Source organism: Cyprinodon tularosa, unplaced genomic scaffold (genome assembly GCF_016077235.1).
Source record: "Cyprinodon tularosa strain WSP-4 unplaced genomic scaffold, ASM1607723v1 ctg265, whole genome shotgun sequence".
In the NCBI taxonomy this organism is placed as follows: domain Eukaryota; kingdom Metazoa; phylum Chordata; class Actinopteri; order Cyprinodontiformes; family Cyprinodontidae; genus Cyprinodon; species Cyprinodon tularosa.
Genome location: NW_024038969.1, coordinates 233,343 through 254,268, shown reverse-complemented (window position 1 = coordinate 254,268; position 20,926 = coordinate 233,343). Strand labels below are relative to the sequence as shown.

Sequence of the window (20,926 nt, the reverse complement as noted above, 5' to 3'; positions counted from 1 at the left end):
CTGTGTTTGTGCAGCCATAATCTTTATGTGCAAAGTCTGGCTCCAGACTTTTCCATCATGTTGAATAAACACTGCAGACAATATAATCCATTTGATTACATTACATTCAACTACCTTTACCTGTCAAACCTGTGGTGACCATGATGTGCTTTGGAGCAGGAGGTCATGCAGTCTGCTGTAGTTAATTGCTGCTCTCTGCTCTAGCAGGTTTTCTACCAGAAGAGGATTTTGCTTTTATTATGACCTATCTGCAGCCTGCTACTTGTCCACAGTATAAGCATTTAATTTTTTGGGTGGCCATTGTAATGCAGAGCTAGTTCTCAGATATCTGATTTTGTAGTGTGCTGCCATCTGTTGGCCTTTCTGAAAACTACTATTTGAGAACAATGGCGTTCACACAAAGATTTTAATACTGTGCAAACAGATGCCTAAAATTTCAAGCAGATCTCTATCTAATTTTTTATATTTTGCTTACACATCTGGCTCACAAGACGAGTCAGAAAGGCCACTGTATGATTTATAATACAAACTCCTGACTTCGTAACAATGCATTTATGCAGATGCATTTATTTCCTGGATGTCATTAAAAAAATGTGGTAAATGGCCTGTATTTGCACTTTATTAGGTCCAAGGATCCCAAAACCCTTTATACTGCATTCAGTCATTGGATGTAGTCATTCACCATTTCATGCAAATGTGTTCAAAGGTTAAGTAATCTGCATATAAAAATTATTTTTTCTTTCAGTTCATATCTGAAACTAACTTAACTGAAGGCTTTTTGGGTAAAAAGAAATGATAATAAAAAGTTCAGAAATCTGTGGTGTGTCAGCAGCACTTAATTCATGGACTGCCACACATCTGAATGTTCAAACAATCAAAAACACAAAATGAAACTTAGTTTTCAGCTTGTGCTTTATTAGATAATCAGTGGCAAACTTCAGGTCTAGGAGAGCAGATGTCTTGGGCTGCTCTGCTAGTGATAAACATATAAATTACAGAAAACAAGTTGATACACGAGTAGAGTCCCAGTGCTATCCTCGCCTCACAACTGCATTGAAAAAAATTTGCATTTTAATGGCTCAAGCTGCTCTATATGTCCCCCTGCATCAGAGTGAAAGCTCAGCTGAAATCATGGGTGACTGCTTTCAAATGATCCGCTGAGATAAACCAGCTCTCACATAAACACAGGCAGGAAAAAAAAAAAAAAACATGGCATGCACATAAACCCCCTCCTCTCACTGGATGCACTTCATATACTGTACAGCAAATCGTTTTATCAGATGGAATTTACTGTGATGTAAATTAAACCAGAAGACCAGAGTGAAAAAATAGTTTGTCAGGGCAGGATGATGTTAAAGTTTATAGATATTATTTGATTAACCCTTTTATATATACATGTATAAATGTTATATATATATATATATATATATATATATATATATATATATATATATATATATATATATATATATATATATATATATATATATATATATATATATATATATATATATATATATATATATATATATATATATATATATATATATATGTACATTTTGGCTATTTAAATCTTTTCAGTCATCTGCCACCACATTAGTGGCCTTAAATAATAAAACATTTCGAAATATTTTAGAGAAAAAAAAGTGATGTTCTATAAATCATGCAATGACTCTTGCAGAAGAGTAACTTTGGAACTTCCTCGCATTTTTTAAGTTAATTTACTTCAAATACTTCCAATGTAGAGCATAATTGTGAATTTAAAGTAATACGATACTAGTTTATTTCTCTCTTTACAAGCAAAATATGTAACCGGTTTAGGTTGTTGTTGCATTTAGCCTGTATGAATTAGTTGAGCTCTTATGTGAAATAGCTCAGTCAGGTTGATTTGATGAGGTGCAATTTTTACAATCTTGCTGAAGATAAAGCACATGATGCTATTTTGCTCTAGATTTTAATTAGGCCTTACTGCTTCCCAGCCATTCCAATCAGATTTGCCTGAAATGTAAAAGGTTGTTTTTCACTGAGTTGAAAATCTAGACCCAAATCTCAAGTCTTTGGTAGACCTAAGTTTATCTTTTTGTTTGTTTTTTTGACAGAAATGCCCTCTATTTTATTCAATGTCTCTTTAACTCCGATCAGCTTTCTTATCCATACATCCCCACATTATGAGGCTGCCACCACCATGTATTTGTGTTGATGGTGTGCTCAGTGTGATGTGCAGTTTTAGCTTTAAACAACACAGTATTTGAAGGGAATAGCTTCAGCTGTGGCCTTAAATGTTCACAGTGTATAGTCTTAAATAGGCTTGATACAACTTGCAAACAGTTTTTCTTATGGCCGTTTTCAGTACAAGCTTAGTTTAAATTTAATGACTTCTTTATTCCTGACCTGTGTTTTTTTCCTACAGGTAATGCAGATATTCTGATACACTGAGATTAAATAACACATAAATTGAATTTATTGACTTAGTAGGTGACTTATGAAGGTGGCTGGCTGGACTAGATTTTATTTTATGGTTTTTGAAGCATTTGAAATACAAAAACACACATAATTGTTTTTCAGATTTGTCTTTTATGAAAAAATATCTACTTTGTGCAGGTTTATTGCCTTAAATCCTAAATAAAATGCATTTCATTTTTGGTTGTAAAGAGAAACCACTAGAAGGTATAACAAGAAGTAGCAAAACTGTACTTTGCACTGTACATACAGTTTGTGTTTCAATATTTATACAGTTTCTAGTTGATGTTTCTAGTCAGAGGTAGAGCGCATGACCCATACACCAGTTATCACAGTTTCGAGTTCTGGCCTTACTAATATTTGCTCTCCCCTCTCTTAACCAACTTTCCTGTCTGTATACTCTCAAAAAGTAAAAAAATAAATAAAATAAAGGCTAATAGGGCCTAAAAAATAATCTTAAAAAAAAAAAAAACAGCTTCTAGTTTGGTATTTTAGAAGGAAAACTGTTTTTAACTCATGGATAAATGTGTCCATTTGTTTTCTTTATAAAATCTAAGATTCTAGCAAGACATTTTCCAGGTGGGATTTAGTTCAACCAAAGATGAGAAAACATCTGAAATTCAGTTACACAGCTATTTAAGCCTTACCTGTCACTCTGCTACCATCTAGAGTTCAAAACATGGCACTACTGCTCTGCACAAAAAAGGTCCTTAATTACACACAGATGCAATCAGATTATTTTTAATGGACAGCAAAGATATTGTTAGGATAATTATCATTGATGATGTGAGAAGTTCTTTTAACAATATATCAATGCAATTGCACGCATTTCATTTATAAGATACGATTTTCCTTCTTCTTATATCAAAGCATAGCTTTCTACATTTTACTAGAGTAAAATTTATACAGTTATTCAATGTTTTTTCTAACATGAAGAAGTTGTAGACAAAATAAATTTACTAAGGGAGTCGATGACAGAGATTAAAACAAATTTTATTAATTATTCCGGGAATCATATATACACTTAAGGTGATGTGGTTTCCTGTGTGTGAACGCAGCAGCTGTGAGGCTGAAAGAAAACTGCTTCTATCATCAAGTAAATGCACAGACAGATAAAACACATCCATTGTTAAATTTAACAGAAGTAGATACAAAATATCTGTATGGCCACTCGTCAGCTGTATATGATGATTTTTACACACTACAAATCATTTCATAATGTCATAGAATTTATCTGATGCTGTTTTTAACGTGAAAACTAGGGGTTATACTGACAGGAGATGCAAACATCCGATGCTACTAATTCTTTGAGGCAAACTTTAAAATGTGGCATACAGCAAAGACACAGGCATTCGTAACTCATGAAAACATATCTGAGGCTATATGTTGTTGGAAACCACACATCAGCTGGTGGGAAATCCTTTCATAAATATCTTAAAGAGAGATTCTATGAAGGTGATGAGGAGTGCTACAAAAAGCAGAAACAATATAAAATAACAGTTAAATCTAGAGTCAAGTTGTAACAAATGATTTCATGTGTGATCTCTCAGGTTATAGTCAGTCGTGAGGCACTCATATTTTACAGGCAGTTTATTTACAGATAGCAGTCCCACACACACACACGGGGGGAAAAAAGTAATCAACCAATTTACAAAAACTATGGAATGTACGGGTATAAAAAAAACAAAACAGTTCTTTCCTTATCTTTAACCACAGCTGGCTGAAGCCATCAAAAAGTACTTACAAACATACAATCACCAATGGTCATTGATGACTCACTTTATAAAAATATCACCATGGCATTCAACAGATTCACAGATTGGACTGTGCAGATGAGAGACTTATTTACATTAATACAAACATAGCAGAATATGAAAAGGAGGTTAAACTAAATAAAAGGTTGGGCAATAATCATGAGCAGTGCAGAGAGGGTCCCAAAAGCCAAAGCTTGAAAGGTTCTTGCTTTAAATGGACACCTCTAAATTCTCATTTGTCCTGTAAAAACCAGAGAGATCATCATAAAAAAATTACAGTAAGACCTTAAAATATTTGAATAAAGCATTCTAATTAATTAAACATAATCAACAATTAAATGTATAAATGTATATATCGGAGGATTTTTGAGAATTTTTGAAAAGCCCCGCACTCTCCACATGCACATGCACAACCATATACCTTCTCTTGAGAGGGAACACCTAATAAACGGGCGTGAGAGCATGCACGTACCCAATTTCTGTTGAATATACATTTTCTATTTTCTATTAAAGTATTCATAAATATCATATGTGTTTCAGTCACAGTTCAAGATATTTTATCTTGTCATTGTAATGTAATTACATAAGCATAAATCAGTGGTTAATAAATGAGTGATATGCTTTTGGGGATTATTATGGACGCCATTAGAATGTCTATGAAAGAGTAGGTAAAGAAACAATAATCTAGCATTTACATCAAAGAAAACTCTTGGTTTAATGGTGCCTTGGGCAAACATTTCCCTTCTGCAGCCTCCCCAACTTACACTATATTGCCAAAAGTATTTGCTCACCTGCCTTGACTCACATATGAGCTTAAGTGACATCCCGTTCCTAATCCATAGGGTTCAATATGACGTCGGTCCACCCTTTGCAGCTAGAACAGCTTCAACTCTTCTGGGAAGGCTGTCCACAAGGTTTAGGAGTGTGTTTATGGGAATTTTTGACCATTCTTCCAGAAGCGCATTTGTGAGGTCGCACACTGATGTTGGACGAGAAGGCCTGGCTCTCAGTCTCCGCTCTAATTCATCCCAAAGGTGTTCTATCGGGTTGAGGTCAGGACTCTGTGCAGGCCAGTCAAGTTCATCCACACCAGACTCTGTCATCCATGTCTTTATGGACCTTGCTTTGTGCACTGGTGCACAGTCATGTTGGAAGAGGAAGGGGCCAGCTCCAAACTGTTCCCACAAAGTTGGGAGCATGGAATTGTCCAAAATGTCTTGGTATGCTGAAGCATTCAGAGTTCCTTTCACTGGAACTAAGGGGCCAAGCCCAGCTCCTGAAAAACAACCCCACACCATAATCCCCCCTCCACCAAACTTTACACTTGGCACAATGCAGTCAGACAAGTACCGTTCTCCTGGCAACCGCCAAACCCAGACCCGTCCATCAGATTGCCAGATGGAGAAGCGCGATTCGTCACTCCAGAGAACGCGTCTCCACTGCTCTAGAGTCCAGTGGCGGCGTGCTTTACACCACCGCATCCGACGCTTTGCATTGCACTTGGTGATGTATGGCTTGGATGCAGCTGCTCGACCATGGAAACCCATTCCATGAAGCTCTCTGCGCACTGTTCTTGAGCTAATCTGAAGGCCACATGAAGTTTGGAGGTCTGTAGTGATTGACTCTGCAGAAAGTTGGCGACCTCTTCGCACTATGCGCGTCAGCATCCGCTGACCCCGCTCCGTCAGTTTACGTGGCCTACCACTTCGTGGCTGAGTTGCTGTCGTTCCCAAACACTTCCATTTTCTTATAATACAGCTGACAGTTGACTGTGGAATATTTAGGAGCGAGGAAATTTCACGACTGGATTTGTTGCACAGGTGGCATCCTATCACAGTTCCACGCTGGAATTCACTGAGCTCCTGAGAGCGACCCATTCTTTCACAAATGTTTGTAAAAACAGTCTGCATGCCTAGGTGCTTGAATTTATACACCTGTGGCCATGGAAGTGATTGGAACACCTGATTCCAATAATTTGGATGGGTGAGCAAATACTTTTGGCAATATAGTGTATCTTAATTTTTATGTTTCTCTTAATGAGTTAATGTTTTATTACTCTTATGCTGTGTTTTAGATAACGTCTATACAGTTATGCTCAGTTTTGCTCTCAATACATGTGTTTTTATTTCAGACTGAAGGGTGGTCAGTTTTAAAATAGCCCTTTAATCCAAGTTGGAAGCTTCAAATCAGATTCCAAATAGCCTACTGCTATGTTTTGCTCTTTATTTTTTTTTTATGCTCACAAAGTACAAATCAGTCCTCTTGAATGAAAATATAAAATAAAAGAAAAACAAAAGAAACAGTAAAACATTTTTGCATTTGGAACTGAACATCTTTACTTTATGTAGCCTGGTGGTTAGTCATATTGTCTAGTTTTTTTAAAACTGCCATTAATGTCTCCCTGGAGCAAAAAAGTCACGTAAGAGTTTGCCAAGCTCTGTCCAGTTTTTATTTAACAGAAATGATGTACTGTTTTTTTCAAGAGAGAGAAGCAGGAAGAAAACATTTTAAAAGGGAATGTTAAATGTAAATTAAGATATAACTAGTAATAATTAGGGTCTAATCCGATTCCTAGAAATTGTTAAAGGAACTCATCAAAGTATTTTTAAGCTCAATATCAGATTACTTAACTGCTCAAACCTGTTGTTGATTAATTGGTTAAAGCTGAAGTTGGATTTTTAGAAGTTGTAATGTCAGTAGGGAGTGATATTTATGAAATAAATGGAAAATCTTTTAATCATATCATGAAAAACAATTGGATTTGTTAATTGTGCATTCTTATATCTAAATGGGTCAGATCCATATTGGGGAAAATTCATCTCGATTTAGGCATCCCAATAAATCTCTTCTCAAGGGACAATAATTAGAAAAAACACAATAATGAGTATCTAGTTTATATGTATGGAAAGATTAAAAAAGCTGACATCATTTGGCAGGAGAATAAATGAACAGTAAGCATGCTGGTATTCTGATGTTGAAGTGAATTCTCACCTTGTAGCTGTTGTGCAGTAAAGCCAAAGTGGAAATACTGACAGGCTTTAGTATCTACAACGGGTTTGCCAGTGCTGAAGAAGCAGAGAAAAAAAGAATAGTGGGGAAAGCTTATAACTGCTAATACAATGCATTGTAAAGGGAATTGTAAAAGTACACATACCACTTGGACCTTTATTGCATTTGTCATATTACAAAAACAACACATATTTTAAAGTATTTCATCACAAATCTGTTTATAGTTGTGATGTTAACAGAAATAACTAATAACTAAAAAAATATGTGCAGTGAAATTATATGACTTTGCTCTAATAATCCTAATATCCCCCCCGCCCCCCCCCAAAAAAAAACAAACAAAACAAAACAAAAAACAATCCCGCTGCAACCAGTTGTCCTTTTATTCATAAGGTTGATTACTTTTATTGATAAGGTTGAAGTACTGATTGCAGTAACTATAATGCATTTTATGCAAGGGTATCAAAGTGAAAGGGCCTGCATAGGTATACACACCACACTTCTCAGTTTTTATTTATAAATCCTAGAGGGTATGCTGATCTACTTATGAGTTTGAAAGTAAGGAGGTTGAATATAAATAAAGACAAACTGTAGAAATTAAAAATGACTGAAAATCATCATGAATAATCATCTAACTTATGCTATCTTGTAAAATAATAACACAAAAGTTTAAAAAGGGGTAGTGAAAATGAGCAAATATTAGATACAGTCTAAGGGGTATGAATACTTTTTATTTGTGGCAAAAGATAATACATGCAGAAAGAAGATGTAGATGGGGTTTAGTAAAAGGGATTCCAGTCATCATTATGAGGTGAGGTCAAATGTAAAACTTAACAGTTTAAAAACACAATGACTGCAAAGTAGATATATCACAATACAGAAACATGTGCATTAGAAAATACAAAGTGCCACTATGATGAAGAATGGATAGCAAACAAGTGATCACAAAAGGGTAAAGATAGTGTCCATTATTGCTCTCACTGATGGTACGTATGGCGATGCAATATGAAGGTGCCCTCTGCTGGTGTGAAATGAGATGACGTTGGGTTGACAGCCACGGATGGGAGAGGATCAGGACAGCACACTGGTGTTGTGGGAATCAACGTCCTGCATGCTCATGATATCTGTACTTACTCCACTATCATAAATAGGGTTTTCAAAAGCCGACTCTTCCGTCATGTTGTCATATGGTGGAGAGGATGTTGGAATTCTGACAGACTTTCCTTGAAGTCTGAGCATAAAGTGGAAAAAGAGAAAACATCTGTAAACTCTCCTATGATTGCGAAAGGCAGTATGAGAAATTTAAAGATATGACTCACTTGGCAAAGTAGACATAAATCCCCAGAACAATCACCAAGACGATTGCAGTTGGAATAAAAACTGCAAGGGTAATATTGGTCCCCTCCATGCTGTAATCCATACTAACAACTAAAAAAAGAAGAGGAGAAACAGTCAATATTTAGTGCAATTTTCACAACAAAGAAATATCAATATTAACTGGGTTTGAGATTGTTTGTAACATGGCTCACCGTCGAGCCTTCGTTCATTCACATACTGTGCTGAAGATGCTACAAAGACACAAAACCGTCTTTGTCAAGATGTAACAAAGCCCAGCGCACACATACATGCTGCTCTTAGGTGTAGAAATTGTAAAAAATAATCGTACAAACATCACCAGAATCGATATCAGGCAGCTGTGTAATTCTAGGTATTTGGACAAATACTAAAAAAGAGAATGATTTTTCTACCTCTGCAAGCAGGAGGAGTGCTGTTCCACTGTGACGGGTGTCCAGGGACACAGTAGATAGTGGCCCCACCCAACAGCTCATAGCCAGCATGGCAGGAGAATGTGAGTCTCTCCCCGGCTTGATAAAAGGCTTTTTCAGAGCTCTGGATGCTGGTGGAACCTCCTCCGGGGTTTCTACATGGCTCGTACTTTTCAGCTAGGTAGCAGGGAAGAAAAACTAACTTTTTAAATGTCATTTAAAAAAATACTTTTTAATTTAATTTAAGAGTCTTAAATACTTGCAATCTAAGAAATAATAGATGTGAGTAACTTACGGACACATTTGGGCAGTCTATCGCTCCACTTGGGTACTGATGAGTCCCGGTTGCAGCAGGTGAGTAGACTGGAGCCGGACAGAACGTAGCCTTTATTGCAGATGAACTGCACAGTAGAGCCGACATTGAAGCGGGTGCCTGTGATCACCTTCCGACTGTGCTCCACGTTTCCTGGGTCTCGGCAAGTTAGAACTGTTGTGTCACAATAAAGAGAAAATTCTGACTTGTTTACAGCCTGTGGCGATGACAGCAGTAGAGTAATTGCATACATTTAGCACATTTGGATGATTATTCATAGCCAAACTAAGCGTACTGTTGTACAATATACCACAACTGTTTACAATACAGTTTGACCTGTAATTGTGAATGATAAAATAAGTGGGTCGCAAATATTGCATATAGTCTTTTTCTAAAAGGCCAAACGATTTTTTTTATTTATTTTTTGCCCTAAAATATATATTTTTTAGAATCTTAGTAACAAGTTCTGAGGTATTCATATGATTGGTGCGCTTTGAACGTGTCTGTTTTTAAAGAATTGTGCACACTTGTTACTAAGATTCTAAAAAATACATATTTTAGCGCAAAAAAAAAAATCATTTGGCCTTTTAGAAAAAGACTATATGCAATACAGTTTGACCTGTAATTGTGAATTATAAAATAAGTGGGTTGCAAATATTGCATATAGTCTTTTCCTAAAAGGCCAAATGATTTTTTTCTATTTGTTTTTTGCCCTAAAATATATATTTTTTAGAATCTTAATAACAAGTGTGCACAATTCTTTAAAAACAGACACATTCAAAGCGCATCAATCATATGAATACCTCAGAAGATATCCTCTGGCTTTCTCTCACCTTCATCACACTTTGGCACATCGCCACTCCAACTAAGATCCCACTGGCACATGAGGATGTCAGAGCCGACCAAAGCATATCCTGGGTAGCACTGGTAAGTGACCACTGTGCCATGGATGAGGTCAGGATGGGATGTGCTCTTCCAGCCGTTGGGGATCTCAGGCAGTTCAGGACAAGTGTCATTCCTCGGCACCTCTGTTAACAATTGAGCAGTAATCGGAGTAAGGAATAATAATAGCACTAGAAAAACTGAAGCATTTTCCTACAGATATACAAAACAGAATTGCATTAAACAGCCTTAAGGAGTGTGAGAGCATTAATATGTAACACCCTATTGAGGAGAAGAATATAAAAACTCAATTGTGTGTGTTATGCTGTGGTCTAAACAGACACTATTAGAGAGGAAATTTTAAACAGAGGCATGTGATGTGCTGGAAGGAAGATGGCATGTGGTTTGACAGCCATCAATCTCTTCATAGATGGCCAGGAGCTTAAAATAATATATGCAAAAGCAGTTGATGTTGATGTCTGCTCTATTATTGTGTTTCTTTGTTTGCTGTTGTGTAATTTTGTGTAACTGAGGTAAGAAAGAGCATTGACAGCGAGACAGTATGAGATGGGAGAGAAGAGGCAGAGAGATGCAATGGTTAAAAGTCATAACTCAGCCTCACACGTCTATTGTTTTGTCGTTGTTTTTTTTGTTTTTGTTTCAGAGATGTAGGTTAATGCAAATTTTATTTGGGATCCATAGGTGGGCAGGTTTAGATGGAAAAATGCCAGGGCCGAAAATCGTTCTGAGCCTGGATGCAAACGGAAAAAAGAATGCTGCTTTGGTACAGACATTGTTTTTTTTAAAACAATTTAAATCACTCTAGACATAGAAGATAATCAGGTTTCTAACAATTTTGAATAGATCACCGTCAGTCAAGATGTTTAAAAACAGAGGAAGGATGGTTAGGTTAGTTAGAGTTGATAGAAAGATGAATGATGCTAAGCTCAATTTAATCATAGATGAAAACCTGTCAGAAACAGTGAATCTTGGTTCAAAACTCATCTTTTGGCAGGAAACTTACAACCAGAGCTCTTATCAAAGGCTTTAGATAAAACATATTAATGTAGTGGAGTGGCCTAGTTAATCTACAGAATGAAGAGATGAAAACTGATGTTCACTTTAAAAAAAAACAAGTGGCACACATTTTAGTCTCTACATGCGTAAAACTAGTAGAGACCTACCACAAAAGATATACTGTAAATATGTAGGTAAAGTAGTTTTAACATATTACTAACATATGGACACTAACCACAGATGCACACTTAAAGGTGTAGGGTTATTTTTCTGGTTGGATCATTAAAATAAGTGGTCCTCCTAATTGTCTATCATTCTGGTGATATGTTTATGTAAGGTCGTCCTACATGCTCGTCCTGTTAGCTATCTTTTTCTGCGCAGAGTGTTTTTGGGAGATCTTTTAGGTGATGGCGTACACTGAAAGCACAGGTCGGGCTTCCCACTGAAGCGTCGGTTGCAAAGTTTCAACTCGACAGGTAAAGTTTGGCATACTATTTGAAGAAATCCATCTCACAACACTGCTAGTAAAACAATGAGAAATGGGCTCGTGCATGCTCTCACACATCTTTAATAGGCTTTCCCTCTTGGAAGCAGGTACAGGGTTGTGCACTTGCATTATTTTTTTTTTAAGTGGATAGGGCGGTTCTTTACAAAATTCGGGAATATCCTCCCCTATACATTTAACTCCCAAACTGGATTAAACATATAAAAAGAGGCATGCTTGCACCACCAAAATATAATCAGAATATATGGTAGTAATTGCCAAATGTGAAAATGTTTAACTTTAAATGCAAATAAAAACTGTCATCTTAATACATAAAACAAAAATATTTCTCACCAAAGAAGTGAACAACAAAGCCGTTATTGTAGCCATAGATGTTAGTTGCAGGATCTGACTGGAACTGAATGGTGACATCAGCCATGGATGTGTAGAGTTTGAAGTGTGGCCGTGCCCCACTGTACTGGCCCAGGATGTTGGCTGTTAGGTCGTCACCATCGTAGAAAGTAAGCTGGTCATTCTTACCCAGATTCAGACTGAAAAAGAATGTTACATACATACATAAAAACGATGTAGATGTATGTAATGGTGTGTAAAGATGATTTTTTAATTGAATTTAGAATGTGTGTATTAGTTAAAAAGAGCAGAAGTTGATGATAAAAGATAATGTAAGCAATACTTTGAACATTGTAATTCTGGTTATAGTGAAATGGAACTGCTGTGGAGTAAACACTAAATAATTCATAGCCTGCTAGATGCAATTGCCTCATGAATACATACTAACATGTATAGACGGGCAAATGATTAAATAGGGAGAATCTTGAAAATCCAGACAATTTTCACAGTGAAAGAAAATAATATCAGCAAACTAATATAAGATATATTTAAAGTACAAAGCGGGAAAAGACAGACTAAGTAATTCAACTGTTTAAATCTTATCTAGTTTACCTCACCTTGCAAAATTATTGCCCATTGGAATTTTTCACCTTTGGTCATTTAACTGTTAAAAATTTACACTTATATAAATTATAGATCATCATAAAATACTTTATAATTTTGAAGGAGAAAAAATATAAGATGTTTATATATCTATATTTTTTAGAACTAAACACAGAAAATGATTTACTTCTCTTCTTCTGCACAGTAACTGTAGCAGTACATGTATGTTTAAATGCAGACATTTTTGCCAGGTCTTTTTTGCAACCTCAGTCAGATTTGAATAAAACTATCTGTGAAGTTAATTTTATAAATCTTGCAACAGATTCTTATATAAATTTAAGACTTAACTTTGGGTGAACTGTTCGAACACAAACGATGCAAGACATAAATTATTTTGTTGTAGTTATAGCTGTAGAGCTAAGGCACTTTCCTGTACATGTATATGTCATTGGTAGTGAAGAGAAAGGCATTTTATCATTTTATTTTTATAAAAAGATGTGAAAGATGTATATATGCATACATATATACATATATATATATATATAATATGTATAAAAATATGAGATAACACCATGCTTGATCAAGACACCACTTCGAAAGAAAGCTTAAAGGAATAGTACACCCAAAACATGATTAGCCTTCATTTTCTACTCACCCCCATGCTGAACAAAACTCTGGAGTACTTTTTTGATATCTCAAATGCATCTGGAGATCTGGGAGGCTTCTTGCTGTCTGCTGACATTCAAATAATGGAGGTCTATGGCGCCCGAGACAGAAAGGTCCATAAAAGTCCACAAAAACGTGTCAATATTCCTCCATACTGCTCGTCCAATGTAATCCAAGTGTCCTGAGTGGGTAGCATCCAGAATTTACTCGAAACGAAGTCATTTAGAACGTTTTAGAGCCTAAACAGTAGTGTATAGGATTTCCTAATAGCGCCCCCATGCGCGCTCACGATTCTACGGAAGCCGGCAGACCAAACCGGAAGAACGTGCGCATTCAGCGTCTGCTCTGCCGATAATGCAAGCGTAGAAGAAGAAATGTGCTGTTTACCTGTGCAAAGAAAGAAACAACGAAAGAAAAATGTCTGAGGACTTCAGTGTTGAGGAAGAGCATGAGTTCTTTGCCGAGCTGAATGCGCTGGTTTGGTCTGCCGGCTTCCGTAGAATCGTGAGCGCGCATGGGGGCGCTATTAGGAAATCCTATACACTACTGTTTAGGCTCTAAAACGTTCTAAATGACTTCGTTTCGAGTAAATTCTGGATGCTACCCACTCAGGACACTTGGATTACATTGGACGAGCAGTATGGAGGAATATTGACACGTTTTTGTGGACTTTTATGGACCTTTCTGTCTCGGGCGCCATAGACCTCCATTATTTGAATGTCAGCAGACAGCAAGAAGCCTCCCAGATCTCCAGATGCATTTGAGATATCAAAAAAGTACTCCAGAGTTTTGTTCAGCATGGGGGTGAGTAGAAAATGAAGGCTAATCATGTTTTGGGTGTACTATTCCTTTAAGAGTGATTAAATGCTAATCATCTTTGTGTTTAGGTTAGATTTATTTGAGCAGCATCCTAAGTAAGTAACTAAGCTTCATCTATATAGCATCTTTCACAGACCAAAGCCACAAGTACTTCACAAGATAGTTTAAAACATCAGAAAACACACAATATAAAAGGCCAAGACAATTGGAAATCATGGCAGCCCAAAAGGTAGTTAATTAAAAGCCTGTACAAATAAATGGGTCTTAAATAAGCTCTAGAAGGAGCCAATAGAGTCAATAGGGTGCAATGATGGCCGAACATGATTTTAAAGTCCGGGAGCAACAACCTGAAAGGAACGAAAACGAGTGCGTGGAACCTTCAACAGATTCTTATCCACAGGCCTCAGAGCCCGCACAGGGATGTAAGGCTGGATCAGATCACTGATGTAAGAAGGAGCCTGACCATGTAAGGCTCTGAAAGACATAAGTAGAATTTTAAACATGATCCTATGTGACACTGGCAGCCAATGAAGCTCTTTTAGATTCAAGAATATATGAGTCTTCCTATTTGTACGGGTCAGAATTCTAACTTTAGAGTTTTGCACTAATTGCAGTCGAGAGAGCTCCTTCTTGTTCAGACATGAAAAAAAAATTACAATAGTCTAAAAGCAAAGACACAAAAGAATGAATTATAAACTCCAGATCCTTCCTTCAGACCATATTGCTGAGTTTAGAGATTCTCCTTAGTCGAAAGAAGCAGTTTCTTTTCAGCTGCTTACAGTAATGCACTAATGACATTTGGAGCCTAGGTGGAAGTTCAACTGAAGAAACTCATGGTTCTCCTACATCCACCTGTGAAACAGCCAATCAGTTTTGAACCACATCTCCACGAAAGCCAATCGGCATCCAAAGTTCATCTTAAAAGGCCTCCCATTCGCAACTGGTCTGCTCCTGTGTGCAGGCGGTGTTGGGCTCTGTGACTTCATTTAGATGACTGCGTTTCAACCAACCTCCAGCTCCTCCTCCACAATCATAGCTAAAGCTTCATTAGAGTGTCATTCCTCCTGGACTCTTACTGCATTCCCCGTCTCATCTCAACCGGTCTGACAGAAGACCGCCATGTTGAGCCTGGTTCTTCCAGAGGTTTCTTCCCAACAGGGAGTTTTTCCTCTCCACCGTCGCTTCATGCCTACTCATCATGGACAGGTTCTCTCAACCTGTGTTATCCAACTGGACTTCCATCTTCCAGGTCCCTGAGTGAAGCTCTAGTATCAGCTCACGCAGTCCGCTGGATCTCCCCATAAGGCTCAGCATACCGTCTAACCAGCAGTCTACAGACTGACCAACATTATCTATCTCCACTCCACCACCAGTTTAAGGCCTGGGAGGAAACAGCCCTATTCTTTGCTCCTGTTCATGCATATCTATCAAAATTAAGTTCTATGTTTCCTGCCGAGGTCAAAGACAAAGTAATTGTATGAATACATTTCTTCTAATTGTCTTTCCTCTTCGTGTGATTTTTCAGATTGAAATCTTTGTCAAATAACTCCCAAGTTTTTAAGACTTGGCTTAGCAGATTGGCCTAAATCACCCAAGTACTTTTTATTCCCTGTGACTGAAGTCCAGTAGTCTGGACAACTGGTTTTAATGTTGAAATTGCACCGTTTCAGTGTGTAGGTTTGTATGATTTTTATCACATATTTGAGTAGTGACTATATTACCAGATCTGTGTTGGATGTGGTTTATACGAAATACTTAGCATTTGTTGTTTACAAGTCATGCCAACCTTATCTTTTTTTTGGTACAAATTCTAATGCACTATAACATAATAATAACATTAACTATAATGCTATATTTCTATAAGCTTTTTTCATTAATGTTGTTTGTCCTGTTTGTCTTGGTGTTGCCCTGTGATAGGCTGGCGACCTGTCCAGGGTGAACCCCGTCTCTCGCCCATAGACATCTGGAGATAGGCACCAGCAGCCCTTGTGAGCCCAGCTGGGATTAAGCATGACAGAAAATAGATGGATTCCAGTTAGACTGTCAAATTTCTGGCCGGCCCATGAAAGATTGGGCAATTTAATACAATAGGGTGTTTACTTCTTTGTTAAACTGTTTAAAATGAAAAATAAACTATTCCATGTATATTAAATGCATATACCATTTCAGGTTCAACTTATTTGGTAACATTTTTCAAAAGAAAACTGGCAATGACTATCTAATATTAGTGAGTAATGTAACATAATGCAAAAAAGAAAATCAATATGTCAACTACTTAATCTACTTAATTACTTAAAAACAGCAAATACTATAGGATATAAGATTTACTTAACATTTTAGGAAAAAAAAACTGTTTGTGCCTATGAAAAACAAGTACACTTTACTTAATTTGTTTAAATAAATCTATCTTACAACTTAGATTTAATTAAGTAAATGTTATTTAATGTCTTCCCAACTGTTATGTCTTATGGAAAATAAAATCCACTTGATACTGGCAAGTGGGTGTTACTTGATATTGCAGCATTAAATTTTATTAAATCATTTGCGTGCAAATACTTACAATACATTTTTAAAGTAAATCTTATGAGTTGTTTTTTCAGTGTGATACAAAGAGGCTGTGCCAAAATCTTTTTTTAATGAGGGACTACCTGTGGGAAAGCACTAACATTTGCAGGGAAATGCTTACAAAGCCTGCACACTCCTGCTAAAACCCATCTGAGTGGAAAACAAAATGCACTACTAAAAGATCCAATATTTGCTTGATATACAGTAGGAATCAACAGCACATCAACATGTAATGTAGCATTAACAGACCAACACACACAGCACTTTGGAGAGATTTGAATGAAGTTCTTGTACCAGAAAGAATTACAGCAATATGGATTTCTTCTGATAAAGCTGGTGATAAAAACACTACATTGCATTTTAGAAGTTTTCCAACACAATATCTTTTTCGAAAACTTGAAGTCTGATTAGTAAATACAATGAATCTATGGGTATTTTAATTCTTTATAAATACTCCCGACTTATATAAATTAAACTTTTCCTCTTATATGAGCTTAAAATCATAAAGTAGATTTATGATTTTGGTTGCAATATCAAAAGCTGTCCTTTGTTCTCTGTTTCACTTTACTTCTGCTATCATATACAGAATTAAACTTGTAATAAAGTTATGTCAGAAGGTTTTTCTATGATTTTCTGTATTTTTACTTTACACGACTGAAACAAAAGGCTGAAGAGCAGTTTTAGGATAGAGACACAACAAACATTGAAACATGGTAGTGGTAGTGGGAATATTTTTCAATAGAAAAAAAGGATACTGATAAGCTGATCTAAAGATAGAGCTAAATGCATGCCTATCCTGAAAGTAAACTTGGTGGAGGCAAAATATTTCTGGTACTGGTAGGAACTGTCAGCTGCACATCTAAGTATCAATTTATAGGTAGGTTGAGTAGTGAGATTTATTTTGTTCAAGAATCCCTCAATTTCACAGTAATGTACTTCTTTGCATGGGCCTGTCACATAAAGTATTAAATAAAGCACATTAACAATGTTGTTTTTAAAATGAATATGAAATAATATATACTTTTGCAAATCTGCAGTGGGAGAATTTGCACCACTTCCTATCTCTTATTTCTCTTGTTGATAGTGAATGAAGAGTAACAACAATTGTATTCTCTCTGTTGATTTCCATTTGTAAGGAAGTAGTAAAAAATGGTAGAAAAAGTTCTCCAACTTCTATTACAATAACAGCCACAGATTAATTTCTTTTCCCTTTCTTTTTTCTGAGAAGTGGTGCTTTCTTGGGGTGCAGATTAACAGCTCTCCAGACGGTCTCCCCCTATTTAGTCAGAGAAAAACCTAGGGCACTGTTTCGGAGACACACAAGTGCAACCAGTATTTTTTTGTTTTTTTTAGTGTTTCATTTATTAATGCAATCCTCTACCTGCTGATTATGTCATCAAGGCTTTCCAGTGCACTGCATTTTATTGTTCTCTCTCCAAAAAAGTCCCCTTGATTACAGGCTGCACTAGAGAGAAGGACATTTGTCTGCCAGTTGGCAGTCTCACCAAACGATTACCTTCAGTCATAGCATTTATCTCTTTCAAAAAATCTCTTTCTTTCATCGTGAATCCTTTTAAATTTTGCCACCTTAGCCTGATTAAATGCTTTATTGTATTCCCTCATGAGATTGCTTTAAGAGTGTCCACATCATAGAGCCAGAAAAGTGCAATTTGAACGTGTAGTGCCTTTACTGTAAGGAGCTCTGAAAGGAGAATCTTTGAAGACGACACTTATCTTTATTTTTAGTACAGCACTCCCCAAATATCTCTCACCTATATTTCTCACTGGCGTTTGCATTTTCATTCTAAAAAAGTTTATAAGGGTTTATTATGGAATACACCATTTGAAATAGCCTTACAGTCACGCCACTGTTTAAACCATATCATAACCTCCAAATAGACTACTTCAAGAAAAGGTTTATAATTGGAAACCCATAGGAAAAAAACTGATTTAAATAACCTGAAAAGAAAAGTGAAGTGCACCTTGATGATACAATGTAGCTTATCACCTCCGGCATGTGAATGTGTGTATGAAAGAGTGAAAGACTGTAATGTGAAGTCCTCTGACTCAATGAAGCCTTATACAAGTACAGATCATCTACGATTCACAAGCACTTCTTGAAATAAAAAGTCTGGATTTGATCCTATCAAATCCAGTGTGCTATCCTATTGCCTTGTAACACCTTTTTCCCCCCCACATTTTTTGTCATGTTACAACCTAAAATTAGTGTAATTAATCAAGATGTAAAAACATATGAAGGAGAAGGAATGTGAAAAAGTCTTCAAAAGCTTTTACATCTGAAATTTGTGGTATCTGTTTCTATTTAGCCTCCCCTGGTTAATACCTTTGGCAGAATTGTTGTCACAGGTATTTTTGGGATTTCCAAAAAACATTTGTGTTTAGATTTTTTTGTTTATTCCATTTTGGAAAATAGTTCTACCTCAGTCAGATTTTTCTGAAGAATATCTGTCAACAACAATTTCCAATTTTGGTCTGGACTTTCACTCGGCTTTTTATAAAGATAAACATGCCTTGATATAAACCTGTACTTTGTAGCTAGAATGTTTACTGTCATATAAAAATGGAAGTCTCAAGTCTTGGTTTCCTAAATGCAGGTACAGCAGATTCCAAAACAGTTTCTTCCCCACCACCATCAAATAGCTGAAAAAACACTATCATGTCACAGACTGTGTTCTACCACAATGTTTACATTTGATCACTGCTGCTGCTAATTTAAATGTAAAAATCTACTTCTACTTCACAACTAGGTGCTGCTTTGTCATAGTCTATCACACAGAGTGAAGATTAAATACTTTGACGTTTTCACTGAAAGTTCAGGATATGTGGATGTGTGTAATAGTTAGTACGCATTAATGAATAATTTTGCAAAGTGCTGTATCTGATGAAAAAAGTCTTCCTTAAAGACGTTCTTGGCCTCTTCAAGCTTTTAGTTTAGTTCACAAAAGAACTTTGAGAAGTTCTATGCATACTAATAACACTCACTGGGTTCAGCAGAAGGGATGAGAAGAGAACATTTGTTTTTCACAGGCCTCTAGGCATTTGTCTCCTTCACCAACCTGACAAAAAAAAGCCAAGCTAACCTCCAGCAACTCAGACAGAATAGAAATTGCTTTCATTGGCATGCTTTTAGAGGGAAGCTTCTTAATCTCCTCACATAGAGAGTATGAATCTACATTTATTTTTGCAGTTAAAAACTAAAAGTTTTATGCACTAAATATCAAACTACTTGTATTTAGCATGTAATTCACATAGTCACCACCAGAGGATGCAGCTTACTCAAACTAAACTGTTTCTGTTCCTGGTCAGTAAACATACATAAACACAACTTAATGTGGTGCAAATAGTGCAATCTGAATGTTAAACCGAGGTGTATTCTACAGGTGGGAATATCAGCTGTAACCTCTTGTTTTTTGCCATGCTCCACACTAATTAGCAAAGAGCCAGCCCTCCTGTTTGGCCTAAATGAATTAATCAGTCCTCATTATGCACACTGCTCCTCTGTAATTGCCAGCACAGGCACAGTGATGAATGATAACACAGAAAACATTCTCATTAATGTGGAAAAGTGTGTTCCCACCCTTATAATGAGACAGCCCTTATAAGCAAGAGCCTTTTGCGCACAAACACACTTTGACACAGATTGCATGTTGACCAAGCCTTTAGGAATGCTGTTTCTCAAGCTAAACGGACCGGACACAAAGGTAACGGTGGGGTCTGCAGGGATCAGGGGGCTGCTTCAGCTGCTACGACAGCCACGGCTGACTGACTCTGAGATTACCTAAAGCTGGCCACAGCGCTATTAATTTACAGACAGGGGCCTCGTGTGGTTCAGATTAAAACCAACATTGAATAGGTACAACCTAGAAAGAGATATGTGAATTAAAAACCAGATTATCTTAAATAAAATTTGTTTACTTCTGTTGTGGAATAAAAATCCCCTTTGATCTTCTTTATCCAAGGTACACTGGCAGACTTCAAACATCAGACATTAATGACATTTTTTTACTCTTAATCCCCCCAAAATAAGGAGACTTAGGGTCAGAAAAAGCCTTGCATGTAATTCAGACGTTGAGTACAGTTTGTTAGTGTGCACACCTGCTTTTATTCCTTTGTCTGTGGATCACTCTCAATGATGTTTCATATCTCAGTGCCTGCAAGCTTTAAAGATAGATTAGGAAACTCATGCGTGTTACTGTTGAGCCACAACAGGGATGACAGG

At 36.6% G+C, this 20,926-nt stretch overlaps 1 protein-coding gene across 3 annotated transcripts in view; it reads right to left on the bottom strand.

Annotated features, from left to right (window-relative positions):
• Positions 1 to 3,428: 3,428 nt before the first annotated feature.
• Positions 3,429 to 20,926, bottom strand: part of LOC119786102 (seizure protein 6 homolog) — a 143,408-nt gene continuing 125,910 nt past the window's right edge. Inside the window, exons 10-18 of one of the 3 annotated variants that reach the window (XM_038289199.1) lie at positions 12,037 to 12,233; positions 10,133 to 10,327; positions 9,282 to 9,473; positions 8,969 to 9,163; positions 8,750 to 8,788; positions 8,540 to 8,648; positions 8,355 to 8,451; positions 7,206 to 7,279; positions 3,429 to 4,455 (exon numbers count right to left, since the gene is read on the bottom strand). In XM_038289199.1, coding sequence (XP_038145127.1) covers positions 7,253 to 7,279; positions 8,355 to 8,451; positions 8,540 to 8,648; positions 8,750 to 8,788; positions 8,969 to 9,163; positions 9,282 to 9,473; positions 10,133 to 10,327; positions 12,037 to 12,233 — 1,051 coding nt within the window. In that variant the 3' untranslated portion in view covers positions 3,429 to 4,455; positions 7,206 to 7,252. Of the gene's footprint in view, positions 4,456 to 7,205; positions 7,280 to 7,931; positions 8,452 to 8,539; positions 8,649 to 8,749; positions 8,789 to 8,968; positions 9,164 to 9,281; positions 9,474 to 10,132; positions 10,328 to 12,036; positions 12,234 to 20,926 lie in introns of those variants that run through there. The other 2 variants (XM_038289200.1, XM_038289198.1) reach the window with 2 other exon arrangements.